The 27711-nt window shown below is 35.5% G+C and overlaps 1 protein-coding gene across 3 annotated transcripts in view; it reads left to right on the top strand.

The window, feature by feature from the left end:
* Positions 1–27711, top strand: part of AP3B1 (adaptor related protein complex 3 subunit beta 1) — a 152566-nt gene that overhangs the window by 41420 nt on the left and 83435 nt on the right. For all 3 annotated transcript variants that reach the window (XM_039729697.1, XM_039729695.1, XM_039729698.1), the window contains exons 8-13: positions 14558–14719; positions 16891–16988; positions 19619–19673; positions 19753–19824; positions 22204–22266; positions 23177–23309. In XM_039729697.1, coding sequence (XP_039585631.1) covers positions 14558–14719; positions 16891–16988; positions 19619–19673; positions 19753–19824; positions 22204–22266; positions 23177–23309 — 583 coding nt within the window. The remainder of the gene's footprint in view (positions 1–14557; positions 14720–16890; positions 16989–19618; positions 19674–19752; positions 19825–22203; positions 22267–23176; positions 23310–27711) is intronic.

Genomic DNA, 27711 nt, shown 5'->3' with positions numbered 1-27711 from the left:
GAGGTTGGAGTTTTTGAGGGGATTTGGTTTATTTAAGACTCTAATTCTTCTTTCACTGAAACTGGATGGATGACAGTTGCTGCTGTGGCTTCTGCTCTAGGAATGTGATGTGTGTGAAAATACTGCCTGTGCCAGCCTTAAATTAGTCATCAGTAGTATAGTATTAATAACACTTTGTTTTCACTTTCAAGATCTTCAATGTAAAATTTAGTTTGTCTACCTACTCAGCAATTTAATTAGCAGATTTTTTTTGTGTTGCTAGTTGAAATGCATGCCTTTGTCAATACGTTCTTAAATGAACTCATCATACAACAGGCCATCTTGTGCAGTAGAAGAGATTTTTAATTTAGTTTATTTGCATCATTATGGATCAGTATTTAGGCTGTTTATATGTAAATGTATGATTTGAGGAACAATTAAGTGTTGACAAAGTAGATTGCAGTCATATCAATTGCAGTGCATTTTCCATAATTTTTCTAACTGACATCTTTGATGATAAATAGTGGATGCCAAGTCAAAGCCGATTATACAGTGCACTAGGAATTCATGGCGCTGTCAGGGAGAAGACCGATTGACTTTAAATTTACATATTAATGAGAAGATTTGTTAAGAGGGTGCTTGACTATAGAAAATAACAGCATATTTATAGGGCACGACACTTTATAAATAAAGCTGATGCAGGAAAATGGAAATTAAACCTATCAGATTAATAAATTCAAGGCTGCTAAAATGCATATTTGCATTTTTATTCAGTAAAATTTTCCCTTACTTTTTGAGGAGCATATGTTGCTTTTGTTTAAGTTAAGCTTATTCCTAGCAAGTAATGGTGTAATGTTTGGAACTGATTTCTTGAGCATTTAGAAGTCTCAAAAAAATATTGAATACTTACCAGTTATGGAGAAAGATCTTTTTTTAAGCAATATGCTTAAAATTGTTGCAATTACCCATTAACCAAGAATACTTAGCTTTTTATTCCTATTTCCAGCTTCTTTCAAGAGTATGATTTTTAATTCTAATTGTGAATTAAGTAAGGAAGAATGTCCTTGGTTTATCCTATTTGTCTTAAAATACTTGAGGGGGCTTTTTGGGTAATTGCATGCAAATCGCAGAATAACCTTTTTTCTATATATTCTGCTTTAATATGTGTTGGCTGAAATGACACAAGATGCTCATATTCTGGAGTAAAAATACCTGCTTGGGACTACAACCGGCTAAGAACACTTCCATGTTTTCTGGGAAGTAAAATACTTGATAGCAGATAAAACTGTGATGCATTTCAGCTTAAATGTTTTGTCCTGCCCTTGTTGCAGAAGTTGTTGGGACTGCCAAGCTGTTTGTAATTCCTCCTGAACCATAACAGCTTGTAATTAGTACATAAAGATGGGTAAAATAATGTTGTTGGTAGTTCTCATGAATACATTGAGTGGCAGTCTAGCAGTTCAGGAACTGGTTTTCAAGCTGTTCAGCCCTGTTTCTGCAAGGAGATGAGGATCACAGGAGGTAGGAACTACTTCAGCTGTCCTGGTACGCAGAGTTACCACCAAACTTGTGTGACATTTGAGAGGGCAACTTCTGAAAGTGGGTGACTTGATCAGAAGTTTCAATAGTCCTTGTATAGAGCAAGATGGAGCTAGGAGCTGCAGTCTTGCAAGACAACTGTGCCTCTCAGGGCCATTCAACTTCATTTCAGACAACTGAAGATGACATAAATAAACTCTCTTGGTGTTCAGTAAGGATTGGAAAAGAATGGTGAATTCAGATTGATCATGGGCTTCAGTCATTACGAAATTCCTGATAACTACTTATGGGAAGCATGTCTCAGGCTTACATTTTAGCATTATTTATTGAATAATAATTATTTATTGCTCAGTTTAAAGTGGTCAGAATTTGGCATAATTGTTGGGCTGGGAGGGATGGAAGGGGAAATGAAGCATGAAGAAAACAATCTGAAAGGATAAGGACTTCTTTGAGAAAAACATGAAGTATTTGAATGTCTATATATCTAAAAGCATAAATCACGGAAAGTCGCCCAGCTCTCAATAATTACAGGAAGAAACAGATTGAAAATATGTATTTTGCTTGATTGTTCTGACAAAATATTGAGGTCCCTTCTGACCTCAGCTGTTCTGTGATCTCTTTGTCTTGTTAAATGCTTTGTGTTTCCTGCTCTTGCAGTACTTTCTCAGTATCTTTTAGTTATGAGTTCTTAGTGTATGCCCTAAAGGGCATGATTTTGTGTGACGGTATTCAGTGTCTAATGGCTGCTTCAGACAGCTGAGCAGTACCTAAAACTGCTTTAGATGTTTTATTTTTTTGTTGTTCTCTGTGTTGGGGTGTGCATTGAGGGAACTGTAACTGTGAATGATAAAGCTTCAAGCACAGCACACTGAAAATAGTGTCCATCCTTTACTTTTGTAGAATTTGTTAACAGTAATGAGCACCCTGAATAATTTCTGCTGGTTTACTGCAGAGCGTAACAAAACTTCTAAATACTCTACTTAGAAGCTGAGAAAAGAAGAGAGGGGTGTATTCACGGTAATAGCCTCCAGTTTACTAGGTTACCTAGATAAAGCAGTAAAAATGAAACATATTAAAACACTTTAAAAGTATTTTGTATGTATATCATAATTTAATAATTAATCAGCCTTAATAGGCCTTTTCCTTCTTTTGTTTTCCAACTCAGTAGAGGATCTGCAAGTTTTATTATGCTCTTCTGCAGTAAGGAGGCATAGATGTGTATTTAAGAAATACTCAGAATAGCATTCAATCTTTAAGGATAAAATTAACCATTATATGGTATGTATTACTTATTTAGCATATCATCTCAGTGAAGTTTCTTTGTAGATATATCAGGTGATATTCTTGCTGGGTTTTAAATTTTATTTTATTTTTTCTCCTGCCCTAAAAGATTGTGAGACCAGAGAATTCTCTTGACCCTAAACTGGCTGCTAAGAGCAAAAAATTACATTAGGAAAACTAGTCTACAGTGAAGTTGTCTTATGCTGCTTATTTGTTCCTTTTTTACTATATCCATCAGAATCTTCAGTGTGAATTGGAACAGTCTGGATTCAGTTACTGTTTCCTTTTTATCAGAGTGCAGTACTCTCTGACCAGGTTATTTTAGATATGCACGATGTGGGGTTAATGTTTAATATAAGATTCACTTATTTGAAGATATTTTGTGAAGTGTTTGGGGCATAAAATGAACTAGCTAGCTATTTTACTATCACATTAGTTTTATTTTTTCCTTTTGTGTATCCTAATTAGTAAGATGAGAATAACTTAGTGCATAGATTTTTAACCAAAAAACTACCTCAAGCTGATTGTGGAAAGTTTGGATAAAAAAACTCTTCCAGCAGAAGAAAAGCTGACAAGAGGGTTAAATTTGGGGCACATTAATTTCCTGATTTGTTTTGGTTTGTGGCTGCTCAGCACTTATTGTTGGTGTAACAAAACTACAGTCTGAAGATAAAAATACTATTTGTCTTTGCAGCAGAATGTATTGCTTGGTTTCTGTTAGTACTATGACAAAGTTGTAGGAATAGTAGCAGTGAGTAGACTCTCTCTAGGCAGGTTCTCTAAGATATGTGTATCAACTCAAACTAAGAAAGGAACCCTTTGTTTTCTTACAAATTTGACCAGCAAAGTTTCTATGTTTCCATGCAGTACCCTAATCTCATGTTCTTGACTCAAGCTGAGTTTCGTTGTATTATGTGTGTGTGTGTGTATATATATATATATATATATTATAAGAAGCATTCTAGCCATCTGTTGCAAATAAGTTGTTAAAATTGTTTTTTATCTCTGCCTAGGTAATTTTCTCTGACTTATGGAGATAAAAATTAATTGGAAGGAAAAAAAATTTTTTATAGAAATCTAAATATCAGCCATGTAACTGCTAATAATTTTTAATTTAAATATTAGATGTGGCAGATCCCAATCATCTCATGAGCCACTAAAGTTTCTAGCTTTAATTTTGGCCCTTTGAATGCTACTTGTTTATAGAAGATTTTGTGAACTGTATGAAATGAATGCTGTGTTAGATTACTTTGAGGCCTTCTTGGATGCCAGAGTACTCATGAATTTTTTTCTGCGCATCAGTCTGTAGAATATTACCTCTTTGTCTAGTAACTTTTGTGGCCTTTTCATAATTGTACCAGGATTTTCTCTGGATAATTAGAAGAATTTTAAAATAAACTTATTTGGCTACTTTGCGAAAATAAACATTTATCTGTTGTGTGAGGAACATGTGTGTGAGGTCAGACCTCTGCTCTGAAAAAGCTTTAGGCTTCTGAATCTGAGCCTGCACACTTCTTCTGTTTGTAATATCAGACAGAATTCTTGACTGGTTGTGGCAGCTCTCTGAAGGACCATGGGGTATAGTAAATGTGAAAAAACATCAAATTATTTGGATCATTCTTCTCTTTGATAGTGTACACACAAGTCCGTTGCACTTTATGGTTGGGAAAGTGCCAGTACCATGTACCAAAAAGAGTGGGGGTAACTGAGGCTTGAATTATAACAACATATCCGTTTATCAATAGAATAAATACACCACCAGTTGTTAGTGTGAGAATACCACTCATGTAAATCAGCAGATGTTTTAAGATACTTTCAGCTTCTTTGCTTACTTAGGCATTACAGTGGAGGAGAAAAAAAATGGCTATTGATGATGTTTAAATGAGTATGTCAGACTCTCTGGTAAGGGTAGCAAACTGCCACCTTTCAGACTGCTGATCTAAGTTCAAGTACAGTTATCATTCTTCAACAATTTAGAATAATTGTGTGTTTTAAAAATTTGAGTTTCCTAATTAACCTGTTGAGTTATGGATGTAGTCCCAATATCATTTAAATATTGGATAAACATTTTAGTAGCTGTATACAGTCCTAAAGCTATATGAATATTAAAATAAATGTATGAGTATGTTTCCATATATGGGAAATGTTCTCACTGAACTTCCCTTTTAAAATAATGTTGTTTTTTTTTCTGAGAGAAAAGATGCTTGAGTTGCTTTAAGAGGTGTACATAGTTGGATGTAAGCACAGCATGTACTTGGAACAGTAGAAAAGGAGCAGCACTGTGGTGGCAAACAGCTGGCCAGGAGGCCTCACAGGCATGGATAACCCTAATTAGAACTCAACCAGTCTCGGCCATTAGGGACACAGACAGCTATTGGCCAGTTAGCCGGGTGGCAACCAAATTCAGCCAGTCAGGACCAGCCGCGAGGCTTTCAAGGACTGTGTAAAGGGAACTGTGCCAAGTAAAATTGCCTGTTGCCGCAAGAACCACGAGTGCTGTGTGATGTGTTCTCTTGGTTGCAGTCCCAGACTAACTAACAATTAACTGGTTTTCTTCATGGTTCACTTACTTTGCAACTCTGTAGAAGAATATTTTTGCTTGGCAGTTGGTTCACATTTGCTTGCTATCTTGATGTCTTATACTGCCTTTTGAGATACTTAAATTGATGTTAAATTTTAATCTGAAAGACAGGTCAAACATTTAACCAAACATATAAATACAAATTCCAAATTCCACTTTAATTTTTGTATTTGAGAGTAAAAAGAGGTGAACTTTTATGTACAAGCAAATGGTATCTTTTTTCTTCCCTTCACCTTTCCTCCTTCTTAATTTTATTCTGCAATGTTTCATTTATCCCTTCCTGTTCTTTCTTCCTCTTTTCTTATGCTTTAAATGTTTTTTCTGTTCCTTGCTTTGCATCTGTTCGGCTTTTCATTGTCATTTTGCCTTTTCCCCAAATTATTGAAAGGAAGGGCTTTTTCTTGGTGAGACTAAGCTGTTTTATGTTTCACTTCTGTTTTGAGTATGAAACTGTTTTGAATAAATGAAAGTGATCTTAAAATCATAATGGATTGTTTTAGTTCTATCTGCAAGTGTCAAAAGACTTTATTACAACACCGATTGCACATTTGAGGTTGCTGAAGAAAGATGTTCATTACTGCAGCATATTTAAGTCTTAGCCCCTATTTTTAGACATCAGTCCTGGATTTAATCGCTGCTTCTTAGAGAAATGAGAATGAGCACTCCTTCAGTTTTCACATTAGTTTGCTATTAAATTACTTAGCAGAGATGTTATTGTAGTTGTGATATGCTGGCAAAAAATTAAAGTTCAGTCGTCCTCAGACCCCTACTTCCATGCATGGGATGCTCTTGTCTCAAGTGTACTATGAAATTTGCATGAATACGGTTTTCTTAAGGATGTTTGCGGTTGAGTTTTTTTTTAGTTTTTGTTAAGCTTTTATTTCATTACTTTTTCAAGTTTATATTTAGAAATTATGTATTAGCTAAGTGAGTTTTTAAAAGCCTCTGCAAGGCTGAGTGGAAGCATTTGAGGACTTTTTCAGGTAATAAATGTTTTTACATACTCGTATTGTTTCAAAAAATTGTGGGGCTTTTTTTAGAATGAAATAAACATGTTCATCTGAACTGGGATTATACAGACTGTTGTACAGATTATGATACTATTATTAGTAAACTACAAATAAAACTTGATTTATGTATTGTTGATCATGTAACTTTTATATATACTGAAAGAAGCTAAAAATGACGTAAATGAAAATACTTTAATGTTAAATTTCAAGTGCCTTAGTCGGATTCTCAAGACTGAGTGGGTGTCTTGGTTCCTTTGTGTAGCTTAAGTATCAAAGCTCCTTATTTTTACAAATTGGGAGGTTTTTATAGGGAAAACTTTTTTGAATTCCAAATGAAATTTTCTTAAACTAGAGAATTCTACTAGAGCAGAATTTCAATGTGTGTCCCTTAGCTGCAATAAAATTTAGCTTTTCTTAAGAAATGTAAAAATGTTTTGCCAGGTATGAAACATGGAACTCCAGAGGTTAATATCACATGGTAAGCTGATTTGAAATACAAGTCCTTTTACTGAAAAATGCCTCAAGGTTGCCCTGGGAATTTCCATTAATACTGCAATTTTTATTAACTGAAAGCATGTTTAACTGTTTGTATAATTAAACTCTTAAAATCCACAAATGTGTGGAATCCACAAAAGTGTGCATCAAAACCACATTAGAACCTCAAAACTAAAGTTTCCATTGTAATTTACTGGAATTATATTGTATCTTCTATGTAATTATGCTAATATATTACATTTTCAGTACAATCCCGTTACAGTAATTTGAATAGAGTGGTAATCTGAAAAGTGGTCCTTGAAAGAGGGTACTGTTTTAAGTTCAAGTCTGTTTCAGTGGCTTCAGATCTGCATAATTCTTCAAGTCCAACTGAACCCTTAGGTTTTCCTTCTGACCTCTTTATCCAAATAATAATGAATAGACTATGGTTATAATTGAAGTAAAAATTATAATGTATAAGGAAATCAGAGTAATATAACTGTGATCTTGCAGTCTATATTGATTCTTCATCCCATTGTTGTTCACTTAAGTCAAAATGCATATGACTTTTAGACTTGCATAGGAGCAACAGATCTAGTCTTTGGAAGACTGACAGAATGCAATGTTAGGTAATGTGATAATTTTGTATTGATATTTTGTATATATAATATAGGCTGTGTGTTATTATTTATATTGTGCACTTCTTAATAATTGCATTCTGGAGGTCCTATGACTGCCTGTTTGTTCAGGAAGCCTTCTTACAAATTCTTCCTTGATAAAAGACATGTCGTATCCCAGGAAGACCAGACCACTAGTTCATTACCTGACTATTTTTATATTATGTGAGGTAGAAGAGATAAATTAAGTTACTAAAATTCTTATTCACTTATAAGTAATTTTGTTGCTGAAAGCTGTAAATGTATTGTGTCCAAGACCACACAGAACACACTGTTCTGTTCTAGTGAAAGCAAAGACACCAGCTTTCTGTTCATTCAGGAATAGGCACGGTTTGTAATCATTTCTGTAACATGAGTCCTGGTTCTGTGACCCAGCGTGTTTCTTATTTGTCTTGTAATCCCAGCCTGTCATTCCTAACACATGAGCATCAGGAGTTTGTTGGGTGTTGAAAATTGTTTTCTTTCAATGTAATAAGAAAATGTTTCAGTAACTATTTTTAAACAGGAAAATATTTTGAGTATTACTTGGTAGTTTTGTCCCATGGAAGGGTAAGTATCTGCAAATGTTAACCTTTGGACAGACTAGGATATGATAATTCTCTAATATGTCTGGGTATCCAGTGTTGTTCAAAATGTTACAAGATGCCCCTCCTAATCTTCAGTTTTTATGGATTTCCTATAGGCTCCATACCTTCAGAGTCTTCCCAGATCCATGCAGATTTTTTTCATGTTCAAGGGAGCATAAAATGGCACTAAAGGCTTACACTTAGGCATTTTAAATACTTTTCTACTTCTGCAGGGACATCAGAGTCCTTACTATGTTCTGTCAGTCCATTCACAGTAGCACAAGTCTTTATCACACAACTGATTATAAATTGCAGCTTACCTTAGAAGGAGTCAGTGCACTTTTTGCTGGCTGTTTAATACTTGAAAGAAAACTATTACTTGTGGAGCAGACGATCTGGTTCCCTTTATTCTTCATCTCTTCAGCCCCTTTTGGCTTAATAAGGCAAACTTGTCAAACTTTGCTTGTGCCTTCTAAAGCCACTTTCCAGCCAGGCTGCAAATTATGCTGGTTACACTTTACTGTCTCAAGTGTTTTTATCATGTGAGATTGTGCCTTTTTTAAAGACACAAAGTTTTCATAGCTAATCTACTGAGTAACAACAGGTGTTCTAGTGTTCTGAAAGTCATTTATGAAGCATGTGGAAGGATTCAGGTAGGCATGTTCACATACAGCATCAAAATTTCAGATCTATTTTATGTAATGCATTAATGTTTTAAATAGCAAACGGTTCATAGCTTACCCAATTTTTTTCCTTTTCAGAGAAACTGTTCTTCATACAGCAGGTGAATACTGATCTTGGTGGGCTAAAGTAGTTTGTGGTATTGCAGTCAGTCACCAAATAGTGACTAGTCCCAAAATTCTTCTTCCTTTCAAGATCTAGCTTATCCAAAACTTGCTTATGAACAGCTCTTGGAAATATTAGAAAGGTCTCTGGAAGATAGTGATAATCTTGTTTGCCAGAGATTTTGGTACAGGCATCAGAAGAAAGCTCTAAGTATATTTCCATATGAAACTGAGGAGAGAAACTGAAATGTGTCGCTTCAAATAATTAATACCTAACCAAGGAATGCAAATATTTGAATCATTTTTTCAATACAAGATGGAGTTAAGGCTGGCAAAGTGGGAAAATACTGTGTATTCATGCTTTGGATATAACTGAAGCTTTGTTTTAATTCAGTATGTGGATGTGTGTGAAGCTCTGTTTGGAGGTAATTGTAATATTCACATAATACTACAAATGTAGTATTTTACCCTAAATGGAAGTCATATTCTCAACTTTTATGCCATATTAAATGTAACTTCTAGCAAAATCTCAGTTAAATGTTAGCTCATTTACTTAGTGACTTTAAAAAAAGGCTAATGGAATTTGCTACCTGTCATATTCTTCATTTAAGCTGTTAATACTTTATGAAGATGTCCCTGAATTGTATATCTGGAATAACGTAAAAGAGAATTATGCATGTTCTTCCACACTAAAATACTCACTTCTCTGCTGTAAATAAATCATAGTAGATGAGGAATGCACAGAGTCTACTTGCAAATTGTAGTCTGGAATACTATGGTGTCAGTTTTTAATCATTTTATTCTCCAAGGGTTCTGAACCTGTTAGTCATTTTGCAATTTAGAAAAGCTATTAACAGCACAATTAAATGATGTGCTACTACAAACAGTTAAGTGTATTTAATGCGGTTTAACTAACAACTGCCATTCTTCTGTTCTGTTCTCCCTTTACCACCTGCTGCTTTTGAAAGTTCAGTAGTTCTAGTAATCCCATGACCACAGGGTCAGACAGATCATTTTACTGGTCTTAGTGAAAATAAAACATCCTTTCAGAAAAGCAAACAAAACAATAAACTTCTGTTGGACTTATTAGTCTTAAATCAACTGTGAAACTGCATCTAAAGTGATTGAAATGACAACAGAAAGCATTGTAACATTTGAATCTACTCCCAGAACACTCATGCCATCTCTTTATTGACAAAAAGGATTAGAGGATTGGTTTTATTTCTGATAAAGTTGCTACTATGTACTGGTTATCATCAGTTTGAGTTCTAATTAGACATCTGTGAAAGTAAAATTTGTGTGTTGCCCATATTTAGCATTTCTCCAGGGATATGTGAGGAAGCATAATCCACAGTCTAATGTAGTGCACTACAGACAGTGAAGATTGGAAAATAAGTGTGTGGGAAATCATCTGTCAGTTGTTGATTCAATAGTTAATTAATTAGTTAAAGAGTTAATAGTTAAAACAGAAAGACTTTTGTCTTCCAGTGTAAGAGTCTTACTTTCAGTTCTCTGCTGGCAGGAAAAAAATATTAATGTTACTAGTAATTTATATCTCCTTCGTACCCTACTCATGCCTTCTTTTCCTGATTGAAAATCAAGGTGTAGGCCTAGTATCAGTCTAATGGTTGCTTTTCTTCTCCAGAATACCATAGCACTATTGTTGAGCATGGAGGCGCTTTCCAAGATCTCTGCACAAGGCTTTCCCCTTTTGTTAGAACCAAAAAGCTTTGCTTGTGCTTGCCCCCCTGAAGCTGGTTCTGTGCCACTTCAGAAAAGAATTACTGCTTGTCCCAATCTCTTTCTTTAGTACAGGCTTCAGTACTTGTACTACACGGTTTATCTGGGGACAGAGCAACAATTTGGCTACATGTCTTAAGATGAGATTTCGGCTTGGTGGTCTGAATTTTTGGTGAACCTTTATTGTGTCTGAGTTCAGTTTCAGATTTTCTGCCCAGGCTTGGAACGAGTGAAGAGAATCCTAGAAATGTGTTCTATCTAGAAATAAACTATGCAGTGATAGCAGAAATTATAAGAATAACCTAGTGCATGCAAAAACAGACTTGCTTACTCAGGTAAATACAGACTTCTGAGGTAGTTGGAAGAGGAAGATGAAAGAAATGTTAAAGAGGCAGATGAAATATTCTGTGGGCAGGTGAGAGATGTCTCACAGTCGATAGTCTTCATTCTCAATTTACCAGATGCCTGCTGAAAATACAATACATTGGAGAGGAACCAGTCCAGGAGGTTCCTGGAAGATAATGCCCTGGCGCAGCTGGTTAGGATGTCAACAAGGTAGGGCACCCTACTGGAACTGTTGTTTGTGAGCAGAGGAGGACTGGTGGGTCAGGGGATATGATGGTTGAAGGCTCTCTGGGCCACTGCGATGACAAAATGACAGAGTTTTTCATTGTCAGAGAAGTAAGAAGGTGCACCAGCAAAAGTGCAGGGGAAAATAGGTATTAATGATGACGAAAAGACTGAGGTGCCTTTTCTGAAGTGAAGCAGGCAATAATTGTAAAACCAGTTGTTCTCAAGGTACCCAGCCCCTGATCTGTAAGACAAAGAGGATGAGGAGGAGAATGAAACCCCCATGATTCAATGGCAAATAGTGTACTATGCCACTTACACATGCATAAGTCTGTGGGGCACATAGCCATCCACCCGTGGATACTGAAGAAGTCAGAGCCTGTGCCACATTCCATCATTTAGCAATAGTCCTGGTTAACCATGAAGATCCTGGTTGGCAAATATGACACTCTACTACACAGATGGTAAATGGTTCAAGGGAGGATCTGGGGAACTGTCAGGCTTGTCAGCTTGACCTCAGTGGTGGGCAAGGATACGGATGGAACATGCCATCCTGAGTGCTGTTATGTGGCACAAGCGGGACAGCCTGAGGATCAGGCCAAGCCAGTGTGGGTTTGTGAAAGGCAGGTCCTGCTTGACAAACTTAAGCTCCTAGTATAATAGGGTAGCCCACTTACTAGATGAGGGGAAGGCCTGTGAATGTTGTCAAACTGGACTTTAGTAAAGCCTTTGAAAATGTTTTCCACTGCATTATCCTGGAGAAACTGGCAACACATGGCAAGCCATGTATGGTGCATGTATGCTTTGCTGGTTAGAAGGGGGTTGCTGGATGGCCAGGCCCAGAGAGTAGTGATGGTGTATGGAGTTGTATCCAGCTGGTGGTGGGTCACCTGTGCTATTCTGTAGGGGTCACTACTGGTGCCAGTCTTGTTTTGTACTGGGCACTGCTGAGGCCACACCTGGAATCCTGTGTCCAGCTCTGGGCCCCTCATGAAAGAAAAGCCATTGAAGTCTCAGAACAATTCCAGAGAATAGCAACGGATTTGGCTAAAGAGTCTGGAGCATGATTCCTGTGAGGCTGGGAGAAAAGGAAGCTCAGCAGTGACCTTATCACTCTTTGCAGTAACCGGAAAGGAAGTTGTAGCCAGGTCAGGGTCAAGCAACGTGACAAGAGGCTATGGCCTCAAGTTGTACTAGGGGAGATTTAGATTGGATATTAGAAAGAATTTTTTCAGTGAGGATTGTCAGGTCCTGGAATGGGCTGCCTGTGGAAGGGGTAGAGTCAGCATCCCTATAGATATAGACATGGCACTTCAGGACATGATATAGTGGTCAACTTGGCAGTGCTGGGTTAACGATTGGAGTATATGAGCTTAAAGGTCTTTTCCAACCCAAATAATGATTCTCAAGTTAAACTTTTATCATTTTGGCATTGAATATAGTCAGTAGGTCAGCTTGAGGCTTTAAAGGTTTTTTTTGTGATTGTTTTCACATTGTCTGGTAACTGTTCTCCGTGTGGGGGATGATTAATAGAATTTGAAATAACAATTCTTGTACATCAAGGAGTTGCAGGTTTTTAGCCTAGTCTTCTGACTCTTTTGCATAATACTTTGCTTTCCTATCCATCACAATGTGCAAATCATGCAGTATTACATGTCCTCTTTGTCTCAGTGGGTCCTTGTGACTACAGGTTCTAAATAATTAGGAGTTCATCAACTTGATTTTGATGAATTTCAGTTCATTAAAATAATTTCCCTGGGTATTGTCATCATCCTTTGGAACATAATATTTCCTACCAGATCTTAGCAGATCTGAGAAAATAGTAATATTTTAAAATTACCATAAAATATATGATTATGAGAAGATCATCTTAATACTTCTGCTGTTTGGGTATGAAGAAGAACTTCAATCAGATTTAAAATAAAAGTGTTTTCATAAGAGGCATATGCTGCTTTTTATTGGAACTCTGCTGTGCCAAGTATGATCCAAACAAACAATTCTTAAAAAAAAAAAAGGAAGTCAGAAATGTAAGAGCTCAAGCTGTTTCTTTGTAACAGTTATTAATGAGTTAAATCTGTTTCAAACTCAATATTCCTGTTGAATTCAATAGTACTGATCTGCATGTCTGTTAGCAGTCAAGGCAAGGATATTGAAGACTGAATCAATGAAGATTGAATTATCCTCCTGTTAGATGAAGCTTCTTCAGTGCAGGTTGCGATGCACTGGGATCAGGAAATTTCCTTTTATGTTGCCTGTCCTGTAGGCAAGGGAAGAATTCAGTTCCTGCTGGACTTGATATAGCATCCTGAGTTTTTAGTTTAGAATGTGAGTGCCACAAAGAATTGTGGGAAGAGAAGTAAGGAAATTAAAGTACTTCAGTTGCTATTGCATAAAATATCTATGAATTTGTAGCAGTCTGAATTGCTGCTAGTACAGTCCAGGGTAAGGAAGCAAAAAGGACCTTTGCATAATATCCACAGATGTTTTATTCAGCCGTGCAGTGAGATGTTCAGGTCTCCCAGCACCTACACACATGGAGAGTCCAGCTTTGCGCTGCAAGGGCCTGGGGGGCTGACCCTGGTCTCAGGGCAGTACAAAGATGAGGACCAATCAGGGAATAGGGAGGAGTGGCTCAGGAACATAGGAACAGACCTAGGAACCAGGGGAAGAAGCCAATGGGGTCTAACAGCTTCTTGGGGAAAGCTTCTTGTGTCTCCCTAGACTAGGGAATATCCCCCAGGGTCTCCACATGAGTGTGCTAGGCATCCTGTAAAACACTGAGAGCAAAACTGGCGTCAAGTAATGAAACTTCCCTTCATATTTCTTCTTTTTAAAAAAATTTTGGTGTCCATCCAAATTTGTAATGAAAACCAGAATAAAATGACGGGTTTAATTTATTATCACTTCTTTCCTCCCTCCTCACGTCCTCCTACCTTTACTGAAGACATTTTTATGGATTCACTACACCTGAATTTTGACCAAGGCATGCAGCCTTTCCAAGTTTTTTGAAGACCTACATCTTAATTTAATTTCTAGTTATGTTCCAGAATTGCCAATTTTGGATCATAGGCTTTAATTCCAAAAAATACCTAAAATAGTTTGTTGAATAATAGTAAAGATATTTCATATGTCAGTACAACTTATTTCTAAGGAAATTTTGCATATATTATTAATCTGTTTTTCATGTCAGTGCTTGTACTGTTTAGAGCAAATGGGTAGAAAAGCCAAAAGCTATTTTTCAAAAAAATATATGAGTCTTTCATGAAACTGTGGTGTGGTACATTACTTCCTTAATGAATAAAACCTGTTGATACAAGTATTCTGTGTATGTCCTTCTCATTTTGTCTTTTGATAGGTTGATGAAGTGGTGGATGAATACAGTGAAAATAATTTCTATGAATCTGATGAAGAACAGAAAGAGAAGGATCAGAAATTGAAAACCATCTATACTATGGACCCGGATCATAGGCTGCTGTTACGAAATACAAAGCCCCTGCTTCAAAGCCGAAATGCTGCTGTATGTCAAATTCTTTTTGAATTAAAATGTTAAATTGCAAATAATCTAAATTTTAAAAATTTAAAAGATTGAAGAATAAAATTACACCTCTTTAAAACTGGTGAAAATACCCTTTAGTAACTCTAGGAGAAGTGTGATGGATCTATTTTGAATTTAACTCAGCTTGTAAGTGAAACACCTAAACTGATTGTGATATGTGCTCCAAATAGTGCAGACAAACAATATACTAGAAAAGAGTATGAGAGCATTTGAATCCAACTAACATAGCATGTGATGACTCTACCAGAGGTAGCTCTTGAAGCTAAAACTCTCAACAATTAGGATGGCACAAACATGTACTGTTTATTGGTATGGATTTATGGAACAGATCTATAAAGAAAATCATATTTGTTATTGATTCATTGATTTGTTCTTTCTTTTGAGTCTCACATTTTAAAAGTAGATGATTATACACCACATTTCTAGGGCTGTTGCCCTGGCAGCGTTCTACGATAGATACAACATTATAAGTATGGAATGTTAGATTATTTCCATGAGATTTTAAAATACAGGTAACTTTTTAGAACTGGAAAAAGCCATGCTCACGATGAATCATTATGATGTTAATCAGATCACAGAATATAACTTTCTAACCTGAGCTTTTCATGTCAATCAGGACTAGATGTCTTTTGAGAGAAGACTTCCAATGATAATGAATATTCATGTCACTGTCCACCATGTCTGTATCACTGTCATATCACAGTCCACCATGATTAAGTCACCTTGCCACCTATTCTTAAAAAGCTAAATAGATCAGCTTATAGTTCTCCACTGAAACCTACTTTGAGATTCTAAATAATGAGTCTGACTCTTCTCAAAATCATTTATGATCTGCCAGCCCAACAGACTCTGGAAACAAGTTTATTAAATTTTTACAACTCTTTGTTAAAAATCACTGTTCAGTGTCTGTGATATTTCTTAATTTCATGCAAAGAACAAGTATGATTCATATGTTTGCCACCCCACTTCACTAAGAGGTTCAATTAGTTATTGCCCTTATTCCATAAATCATTTTCTTTATCAAATATGGTATTGATTCCCACACTTATGATCTTTAACTTTCTGGTATAAGTTAACTGAAGTGTTAAAGTGCATTTTAGAAGGTGGTATCGAAATTATGCTACTTTGAATGGCTATTAGAGGGTTACTCATACTATTTACAGAATTTACCTACCATTAGTTTACAGAATTTACCTACCATTAGTTTAATTAGTGGTTTCCATATGACCTTATGGTTTTTTGTCAGCAGTAAAAGATACCTGTGGTATATTGCTAAAAATCTTGAAGTTATTTCCTGGCTTTAGATGTTTTTAATTTCTTTTTATTGTTGAATAATAATTTTTCTTTCATTGAAAGTACAGGATTTAAGATACCACATGAAGTGTTACTATGAGGGCTTTAATTGGAGTCTCCATGATTTGTTTTGTTTGAAACAGAGAGTTTATCATGACACTGTTGTGGAAAAGGTTGTGACATGACACTCACTAGCATAAAGATCATATTTTGTCTCTTATTTATGAGAAAATCTGAGAAGAAAAAAACAGGTTTTAAGTTGCTTATATCTCAGTCTTCTGTTTTGTTAGGATATTGGTATACACCCCTGTAGCTTTTGCTTTCTGTTGGATTTGATACTTTAAAATTTCCAGTAAAGACAGCTGTTATTTTACAAATTGCATGATAGAATAATAGAATGAAAGGTTTTGAGTGGAAACTAGATAAAAGATGATACTGAACCTGTAGTAATAAAGGAAAAGCACTTTAGAAAAACTTGTAAAGACTATTTCTCCATTGCTTTGTACAGCCAATGTTAGCAATGCTGATATATCAAGGATGGTGTCGCTCTGTTTGTGATTTAAATTGCCTAATGCTTTTTCTCTTTGTCCCTATTTCTATGACCTTCTATTTATTATAGTATAGAGTAAATACTGGGAGGAAGTAAAGGCACTTAATTAGTAAAAATATATTTATTCCTGTGTTCTTCCTCAGACTGCTTTGTTGATTTCAAAGACCACAGGTATGCACTTTGCTTTTGGAAGGAGAGTGCGCTGGTAGTCCTGCAGGTCTGGAGCAAATGTGGTAGGTACGAATGATGACTTGAAGTTAACATGTTGCTCTGAATGTTCTTCCTTTAGGTGGTAATGGCAGTTGCACAGCTTTACTGGCATTTGGCACCAAAATCTGAAGCTGGTATTGTTTCTAAGTCATTGGTGCGTTTACTCCGTAGTAACAGGTAGGTGAAGTCCATACTTGATATCACTGTGTGAAATTTTTTGTGCATATTTTTTAGCTATAGTTATAAGAATGTAATATTACAAAATTAATTTGATTTTTAAATTCTCCTGTAATACTCACTTTCACTCAACAAATGAGGATCACTAAAAGTCATTCCATCATTTTTGATATCCTGTCCAGGAATCATTGATTATTGTGTTTCATTCATATGATTTTTGCTCTGACAAGAACATGGCTGCCTAGTTAGTATTTAAATGGAGTCAGTACTAACTGTTTTTTTTAATATCTTGATGTTTTCTAAATTATTGGAAATTTTGTTTTGTTGAGTTCCTTACTGTCTTGCTAAGCACTAAAGTAGTCTTCTGATGTATATTTTGCTTTCCTGCACTGTAACACAAATCTCAAAATGGGTGAGTTTAGAAGGGATCACTGGATATTGTCTAGTCCGACTTCCTACTCAGAGAGGGTCTCCTGAAACACAGTACTCAGGACTGTGTCCATTCAGCTTTTGGATATCTCAGGAGAAGGAGACAACATATGTGTTAAAATTGATATTGCCACTTGATACTGCTGTGTCTTCTGTGTTTCCTTTATCCTTGCATGGTTTTTAAAGAACAAGTTTATATTTAATTCAGAACATTCTGTTTTGACTTTGTCATATTCAATAGTATTTTGTCTGTTTTTCTATGAAAGGTCTTGTCAGCTACATTTCATAAAAGTGTTGGTGCTATTTTTTCATTTGTATTGCATAGTTTTTATGTAGTGTGCCAATATTTTCTGCACAGAAGTGTTTTTCTTCCTTATTCAGTGTTTAGATTTTGAACTTCCATGTATTTGTATGAAAAGCCTTGAAGGGTTTACATGAGACATTATTAATTAGTTTTTCTAAAACTTTTTAACTAAAAATTTATTTTTGGCTGGAGCTTCATTGTGAGAATAATTTTTAAATCAGTTTTGTCAAACAGACACAAAGGTTTTTCAAAAACCCTCACTTCTGTGTGTCTGGCAAGATTACTCATCCTAGATATACATTAACTTTTGTCTGCCCGGCCATCAAAGAGCTGTTTCTCTGTAAAAGTTCTACAGCTCAGTATCTCTATTGTTTAAAAGTTGGTAAAGAAGTAAAATGGGACTAGGTAGAGTATTCAGTCTTTTATTGCAGATAAGAATGAATCCCTGTTGTTGTTGTGTTTGGCTTTATAGTACAGTATTCCTCCCATTCTCTTTATGTGAAGATGAGTAAAGTGCCTAAGGCAATTGGCAGATAATGTATAGACTCATAATCACAGGCTGAAAGGATCATTTGTATGTGGTTTATTGCTTCTTTATACTCAAGTTTCATTAAAAGAAAAGTTACTTCTTTCATGTATCTCAACAAGTTCCCTAAATGACACTAGTTTTCTGATTTTTTCTGTCTTGAGTGGCTTTTCTGTTTTCTGTTACCATTCTGGGTGAAACACTTTTGCTTTCAGAACCACTTCAAAATAAGCTTTTGCTGTTTGCCCTTGAAGTTATTTGCCTGTGGCCTTCAAATTAATATCAACTAAGCTATAATCTAGTTAGGGTGAGAGTGCCCAAAAGAGCATCTCATAGCAATTTCCAGTCTTGTTTCATCATGTGTAGCTGACTATTGCCATGCACCTATGTAAGAATTGCATAAAATTGGTTTAAAAGATCTTAAGTAGTTCTCTATTATCACTTTTCTTTGTGAGCAATAGCTGTAATTACCTTAGGGCTATTAGACAGTTTTGAGTAAGAGGAGATAATGGTTATTATGATTTCTCAGTAGGATGAGATTTGCAGCATGCAAAGATTTGAGCACTCGTGGTTCAGAAAAGTTGTGTGTTAGGTATTACTTAGTTTTTAAGCAATTGGTGGCACAAAATCTGCACTTTAAAAGCTTCAGACTAGTATCCAGATTTCTTTTTGCTCACTCATGTTGAGGCTTTTAAACTCACACATTAATGATGAGAACGCCCTCTCCAAACATATTTAATGTTTTCGTGTTATAGTATTGTCTGTCTCTTGCAAAGTCCGTTATGTGAAAGTGTTAGATTTTTATGTCTGCCAGTATATACCCTTGAGTCACAGGAGATCCTGGCACATTTCAAGAATTTTTAGAAAAATTTATAAGAGGAAAATGTCATAGTGTTTCTTGCTAATTGTGCAAGGATTAACTGTTCTTATAATTAATGCAGTTATTTGAACTCTGCAAGTAAAGCTTGTATGTTTTTATTCTCAGCTCTGTCATCCTGAAATATTTATTTCAAGAAGGTGGATAAAATATAAGGCTTTTGTAAGCTATTTCCATTATATTAAAATTATAAATGTAGTTCTGATTTGAATAAATACAGCCTACAAAAGGTTCCATTGCACTGGAGTCAGTGAGTATTTTTGCATATTGGAGGTACAAAAAATGAGAGCCTGGTTTCATCATGTGTCTCTCTTCTGTGAATCAAATGATAAAGCTAGCAGTTGGCAATAAGCTTTGACTTCTATGTTTGTGCCAAAACAAAAGGATAACTAACTTGATGTTCAAAGTGGAATTGAACTTTGTTTGCTGTGTTGAGTTATTCTATGTATCAGTAATTTTGTGGAATGACACTTACTTTTCTTTTCACATTCTAGAGAGGTGCAGTATATTGTCCTGCAAAATATTGCCACTATGTCAATTCAGAGAAAGGTATACCCTATTTAGATTTTTTTAAATCACACTGTATATGAAAAACAGGAGAGTTACTTAAATATATTCTGATTTTCAGGGCATGTTTGAACCTTATCTGAAGAGTTTCTATGTTAGATCAACTGATCCAACTATGATCAAAACACTCAAGGTGAGTTTATTAAAGGCAAATTTTTTTGTGTACTGCTAGACTAATCAGTTTGCAACAGAGAGGTAAAATGCTTTTCACTGGTATGACACAGGTCATTCTGTGCTGTTTCTTTATCTCACTAAGAGGTATGGAGGCCTTCAGTTAAGTCCAAAGGGGCCTTCAGGCTTGTCAGGCTATGTGAAAGTTCCTGTTACTGTGTTGCAGGTGGAAGAGTGGCTATGTTTTCCACTAGAGCTTTTAGGACCTTTCAGTGATAGAGAGCATTATAATTTTTTTTTCAACCAGGTATTCTAACATTGAGAGTTTGACTATTTCATGGGAGGAAAAGAGTCTTTAATACTGTTAGCTTAAAAAGAATGTAAGTCTTTTCCTCTGTACAAAATGGGGCAGTGTTTGAGTCCTAAATTTTCTTTGAAGTCAGCATTTGACAGGAGAAGTACTTTACACTTTCTTCAAGGCCACTTCTCAATGCATGTTTCCAGCTGTTGTCTTGTTGTTTTCTCTGTAGTAATTCTTTAACAAATGTGAAATCCTTGAGAAAACAATGGCTAAAAAAGTGTCTACTATTACATGCCTTTTCTCTTGTTTTGCTTTAGATTATCATAGGCGCTTATGTTTAGGAGTGGAAGGTAGTTTTCTTAAAGAAACTTTTTTTTTTCCCTTATCTTCATTTTACATGCGTATTGCACTTATATGTGCAAGACTGGTGTAGTACAAGATGACTATGCCAAAACTATCATGTTTACATACAAAATAAATATATTTTTGTATTTTATACCAACAATAAGACTTAAGTAAATTTGAGGCAGTTGGAAGCAAAAAGATATTCTATACATTTTAGGAATATTGTGAGAAATACCTTACTGTTATCTAAGAATAGTCAGTCCAAAAATAATAGAAAGTTGATGTATTTAAATTCCCATAATGATTGATAATATATTGGAGAAGAGGTGGAGAAGTAGAAATTGTGGTTTGTCCTTTCATTGTTTCATTTGTTTCATGAAGGCTAAAAAATTTAGAAGACCCTAAACTTTTACATATGTAAAAAAGTCTTGTAGTTTTCTTCCTCTTCTACGTCAGTAGTTCAAGCCTACCTATTTCAAAATAGAATGGTGAGACCCATGGCTGTAATTAATATGTAGGAGAACCCTTGAATTTATCCCCTGTGCTGTTTGGATTTCTGGGTTTTTTTATTTTCCAACATTAAGTTTGCTTTTTTGATCACTGGTTAGCATTGAGCTTAGCATTAAGCTTTCACAGTACCCTATTTTAATTACAAATTCTGAACAGTTAAGGTTTTTTCCCTATTATGAGCATTACTTTGCAGATGTGTCAATTTTTTTTTTCTGTTTTATTATCCAGTCTTCTAGTATTTGGAACTCTTGTACAGATTTTCTTAGTCAGCCTTTGTCTTCATATCCCTGAAAATTGTAGTGTCAGTTGAAAATTTTGTCAACTGTCTTCCCCTTATTTTCACAGTTCATATGTGAAAAAGGCCAGTGAAGATATTTGTGATTTTCCATTGATAGCCACCCTATAAAACAATCTCCTTTTCTCTGCATGTTTCTCTTTTTCATTAATCCTCTTGCTTTCTATGCTATTCTAGATACATATCTTTGAGAGCCTTTTGTGATGTGTCTTAAGAAATTGTTTTGGAGTACAGGTGGACTATACCATTTGAGTATCCTTTTCTGGATGCCTCCAAGTCAAAACATGCCAACATGTTTCTGAGGCATGACTTCCCTTTGGAGAGACAGGGTTGTGTTTTCAGTTTACTTCATTCAAAGTTGAAACAGCCTGGAAGCATAGCATCTTAACAATCTATGCCAAGTGTTGTATATAATTCTTTTGTTCACCAGGAGCAAAGAGGAGGGCTTCCAGGGTCTGATGGTGTTGGTATTGAATAAGATCTGACGAATCTCATAGATGCAAATGTTTTTTCCTGAGTTTAAAGGTCTTTTATTACAGTTCATCTGAATATAATGGCCAGTTTTTTTCTCCCCTGATGCAGTTGGGACTTCCGTTATTTCTTCTTAAACTGCTGTGTGGTTCTTATATGCTAAGGCCTGTTGTACGGAAAAGCTGACAAAAGTATTTCAACCCTATTTGATATGCAATGAAACACTAAAGCTCGGGCTCATAAAAAATGCATCACTGAACCTCAGAGTCCTGCTTTGTAAACTTTGCAAGTACTTGCAAGGAAAATATGCCTCCTGAGCACAATGGTGGTACCAGTTTGCACTGTTATCTAGTATACTCTGTTGAATTCTGCATGGTATTTTTAATATATGTTTTATATACAATAAAAGTATAGTGTACATGTGGTACTGTTTATAATATTTTAACTTCTGACAATATGACTGGGTTTTTTTCTTGTAGCTTGAAATCATGACAAATTTAGCAAATGAAGCCAACATATCCACTCTGCTTCGAGAATTTCAGGTTTGTGCAAGTGTATTCTTTTTATATTCTTTTTATATTTATGACCTCTTTTTCTACTGTCAGATGTTTCTCCTTGGCTTAATTTTTTTTAGTCTAAGTATTTTCGGGAATGAAATGTTCCAAATATGGAAATTAAAGCATCTCATATCATAATGGATAAAGGAGCTATTTGTATATGGAAAGGAATCCAAATATTTTGTTTCTCTCTCTCCTTCCAGCTACCAAAAAACAAAAGGAAAAAAGTGATGAGAAGAATTCAATCATTCCATATTCTTAAACACAAATTCCAGCAACTTGACTGTCACTATAAGTCACTGTATGACAGGGTCTTAATTTTAGCAGTATTTGGCCATTAGTATTTGTTGCCAAACCTCATTTCCATAAGTCATTTGATAAAATTGTGTTTATTGTCTCCGGTATTTTTATGTATCAGCAAGATCTTCTGCCTATATTGTGAAACAGTGTCTGTCCTTTCTTTCTTCTTTGCTTGTGGCATCTATTTGCATTGCTTCAGTTCTCTGGCTGGATTTCTGTGAAAGGTACTGGTTCTCAGGCAGGTAGGTTATTCATAGTTTCACAGATGCTCCTAGTTAAATGAACTGAAACCTCTCTGAAGAGAGAGCTCATCAACTCCTCCAACCTTGCACACAAACTAGTGGCTGGTTTTGGGTAACTGCACCCTGCCCCAAGCTTTCTTGAAATCAGAGGTTTGCATGACTGGGGGTGACCAAAGCTTGCAAGAAAATGTCTTCTACAAGTGACAATGAGCTGAAAAATTATAGCTTCTAATGTGCATTGTAGCTTTCTAAGTTTAATTTATTATACAGTATGTTTACCTTATGAGAATAATATGGTAAGTCTTTGTTTGATAAGAGTTATATATTGACTAACAAAAATCCTGTCTCTTTAGACTTATGTGAAAAGCCAAGACAAGCAGTTTGCTGCAGCTACGATTCAGGCTATAGGCAGATGCGCGACTAACATCACTGAAGTGACTGACACGTGCCTTAACGGCCTTGTCTGTTTGCTGTCCAACAGGGATGGTAAGTTAAAGTTCTCTTTGTTTTCTGGATAGCTGATAGCATGAAACGTTTTCTTAGAGAAAACCACACAAAGCTTCAGATCGCATCAAGAAGTGAGAGTTGACTTCTATAATAATTTGGCTGACAACTGGATAAAAATCCTGCACTTCCAAAGGCTCTGGTATTCACTGAGTAGTTATTTTCTCTTCTGATAGAGAAATTAATTAATCGTGGCCCTCAATTACCTGTTTACCTACTTTTTCTTAAAATTCTGTGATTATTAAAGCGCACTGTTTTGATTATCATAGGTAGCAATAGTTAGAAGCTAAGTTGCGTCAAAGCAGTTAGCCTGTAGAGGGTGCTGAAAGCTTGGAATTTTTTTTTTCGTAGTGCATCGATGCCTAAATGAAATCACATATTAAATAGTTTTAGGATAAATGGCCCCAAATTTGGCTTGTTTTTGTACTCTAGCCTTATGTTATTTTTGGATAGCGAAACAAAGTTTCAAATCACTGGGGAACACAACAAGGAGCAGATGAAGTCAAAGAGGGTATAGCAGCACAGTAAGCCAATACCTAATGATATTGTATTTTCTTACTAGTTACCAATGAATATGGCAATCTTATTTTATAAGAAGTCAGTAATATGTGTTAATAAATAATGTCAGGAAGGAGCAAAAGCATAATTGTGGAGTGTCCTGGAGTAGTTCAAATACTTCAAAGAACTTGGCTGTTACTGCTCTTGGCTTTGAAAAGCAGCGTTAATGCCTCAGTATATCTTCTGGACATATTTTTCATGGTAATCCCAAAAAAGCCTTTATTAGGGACATCATTTTATCAGCATATATTTGGCCAGTGACCCACTAATACACATAGAGCTTTCTCTTATTTGTTTATGAAGTAAGTTGTCATTCTCAACCACCTCATCTTGTATCAGAAATTCTTGAGTGGCCTCAGTGTATAGCTTTGTATTTTTAATATGTGTGACTGTCATTTCTTAGTGCTGTAGATCTTATTTCTGTTTAAGCCTTTCTGATTGTCAGTTGCATTTAAAATGTCTTCTTATATCGTGTTACAAAGCCGTGTCTGCATAGTGCACCTTCTTGTATTATATTCAGCAACAGCCATAGTAAAAATACAAGCTTCAAAGGTTGTTCTTGATTTTGCCTGATTCTTCTAGAGATCTTCCTCTAGTGAGTAGGCTTTCTTCAGCATGTATAAATCTCCATATTTCTTCTGTTTTAAATGAAATAATAAATCTGTCACTTCAGAATACAGATTTTGTTACTTAGCAATCTGTTTTCTTGCTTTGTTTTTGTTTTGCTAAGAAGGAACCAAGATAAGGGGAAAAAGTGTTTTTCCTTTTATCATAGATTGTCAGTTTACTATATAGAGTGATTCAGTATGTGTATATATGTATATATTTATATACACACATATATGCATGTGCATGTATACAAAGGTCTGTCTCAACAAGATTAGTTTTCATGTCTGTTTGTAAGTAGTTGTCTAGCAAATAAAATTATCTTCTTGTGCTTACTGTTCTGAAAGACTGCAAAGGATATATTGAGGATCTTTTAAACCTGGCAGCTGGCAAATTGCTTTACCATAGCTGCAGTGTCTTTATTCCTTCTTTCAAGGAAGGAAGAGAGTGGCATAATTTACATGGTACCTTTCCCCAGGTGGCAGGAAATTACTGATAGTCACAGCTTACTGAATGTAAGTGTTTTGGCATGGTAAGGGAATAAAAAAGAGATTTAGCACAGTGGATGAGAATAGGTTTAAGAGTCTTGGTTAATATCGCCTTCCCCCAACTTTTAGTGTTGAAGTATGCAAGCAATCTGTTTGTTCCGCTGCTTCTTTCGTGGTCATTTGAAGCCTGGAAGTAGTCCTGCTGCTTTGTGTAGCATGAAGCACAAGCTGGTAGGTCCAGCAGGTTCTGAGGTCTGTGGCAGCAGAGTCACCTGTGCTTTCTCTGTACTATTTTCTTATTATGAAGAATTCATTTGAGTGCAGAAGAGAGATGATCATATTAATTTTACGAAACCATAACAGAATCCTGAAGTACAAGTTTGTGGGAAAAGTGTCTTCTGATTCCATGTGCTGGTAACTGTGGATACAGCCCAACGCTCAGGATATCTTGGCTATATCTGGGTACAAGAGCTTTACAGTTAATCATTCTGCACCTTGGGTGATAAGAGGCAGGACATTGTTCCAGAAACAAGGATATCAAGAACTGCTCTTGAAATTTTCTTTGCTCTCTTACAAGTGATTTAAAGTCAGACTTTCCCTACTCGGGAAAGCTGCGGTATGTGGTGAAAAAACACGGACAATATTTGAACTACAGAAGCACAACAGAATTTAGAAATTTCAGTGATGAGATGCCTTAGTGAATGATTATCACAAGCTAAACTTGACTGACTCCTGAAGAAACTGTTTTTGTGAAGTCATGTTGAGGACTGAGAATTATTTTCCTTTCTCATCTGATGAAGCAAGGACAAAAAGAAATGTTGCTTTCTTTCTCTAATGTGACAATTGGCATTTGACCAGTTCATTTCCTTTAAGCGATTATATCGATAGTTTCAGCTGACTGTTGGGCCCACTGTAACATAAAAGTAATTTTATATGTTAGAGACACATTATAGGAATTATACAGGGATTATAGAAAGTCTCTTGTCTGACTGTACTGCATATAATAGAAATCCTGCAGGTTTTTCATAGATGGGTGATTTCCATTTTCCATTAAAAATTGCTGGTTGTACATAAGCATGGTTGTAGAATGTATAGCTAAAACATTTTCTGCCCTGCAATTCTATATGAAATTGCAAGTCATAAAATTACTGGAACTGTTAATACAGCTGGTAACTAGTACATATCTCTTCAAATTACTGTTAGAATGGCATAAAAGAAAAGCAACTTGTAGCATCCAGTTTATATGTATTAATAGGGTTTCTGAGATTTGTTATTGATGTTATAAGGATGGAAAAGTTAACAAGTTAAAATCTGAAACTTTGGCTAGTTCTGAGAAGCAGGAAGTTAGGTCACTCTGGGTAATTAGCTGTAGTGATTGGCTTATAGTTTGTTTTTAACCCTAATAGCACTGTTAGTAACCCTAATAACAGAATGGTTTGTGTTGGAAGGGACCTTTAAATTTCATGTAGTCCAGCCTCCCTGCCATGGGCAGTGACACGTTGCACAGACCAAGTGGCTTGGAATTCCATCTAACCTCACCTTGAATGTTTTTGAGGAAGGAGCACCCACCAAAATGACATCCTTTCCAAAACCAGTTGATGCAGTTTTTCTGCTGTTAAAAAAGGTGGTTATACAAACTATAGACTGTGGATAAATTAGTCTTCACTTGTGTGTTTTAGTTGCTGCAAGGATGGGTTAATGTAAGTGAAAGAAAATTTGATGTAACATTAATGATTTCAAATGTTGTATTTCAGAATTCACTTTTTAAATGTTCTCTGGTAATATACTCCATGCTGAGATGATTTTCTAAGGTTCTGTTATAATCTGGCCCAATTCTCAATTATGGAAGAAGTCTTTAATTTTGTTCTACAGTTTACTGTCTGCTGCATTGTTAATTTTTTTGCATACATCATTATGTGACAAACTGGAACAGTGTATGACTGAGTATATTTTAAGTTTTTGAGAAGCTGTCAGGCTGCAGGATCTTCAGAGATTGTCCTACTTAGTCAATTCTACATTGCTTCAAAATTGTTAGAAGAAACTAAGATTTTTACTATGACTTGAAAATTGAAACTGCTGGTGCCCTATGTAGTCTTTATCGATAAAGGCATTCCTGATCAGATTTTCTGTGATTTTCAGTCTTTATTTTAAGAATTCCATTTACTTTTTCTAATCCTGTAGATATGATTTAGACTGTTTCAAAATTCTTGTATTCATTTATCATTGCCTTGTATGGCCTTCCTCTTTGATAATTCTAGTAGGAATTATATTTTTTAATTTTCTTACTGCACATTCAGAATGTTAGTTTTATCTCCCCTTCTAATATTTTGCTGGAGTTTATTATGGTTTTGAACATAAGTGTTTCTCTTTTATTTCTGCTCATTTTTGGTATCTTTTGTTTGCACAAAGTGAATCTCACAGAGTATGACTATGCCAATCCTTATTCTCATACAAATGCATTTTGATTTTGTTTGTACTTTTTTTCCCAGTATCTAGACTTTCGTAAAATAACCATACTAGTCTACAATTTCTACAATTGTGATTAACACATTGTTTACAATTCTCGTGTATTTTCTTTAAATTTGCTTCCACACATAGCATGAAATAGTTCCTATGGTGACACCTCATCTGCTGCAATTGATATTACCATAGTCAGTTTACATTGTCAACAAGTGTTTGTAGTAATGACTTCATGTGCTCTCATTTTTTTGGGTTCAGTTTTATTTTTCTTG

The sequence above is a fragment of the Passer montanus genome, unplaced genomic scaffold, assembly GCF_014805655.1.
Source record: "Passer montanus isolate IOZ18808 unplaced genomic scaffold, ASM1480565v1 scaffold7, whole genome shotgun sequence".
NCBI classification, from domain to species: Eukaryota; Metazoa; Chordata; class Aves; order Passeriformes; family Passeridae; genus Passer; species Passer montanus.
Note: the sequence above shows the minus strand (reverse complement) of the source record. Positions and strands in the feature narration are given on the sequence as shown.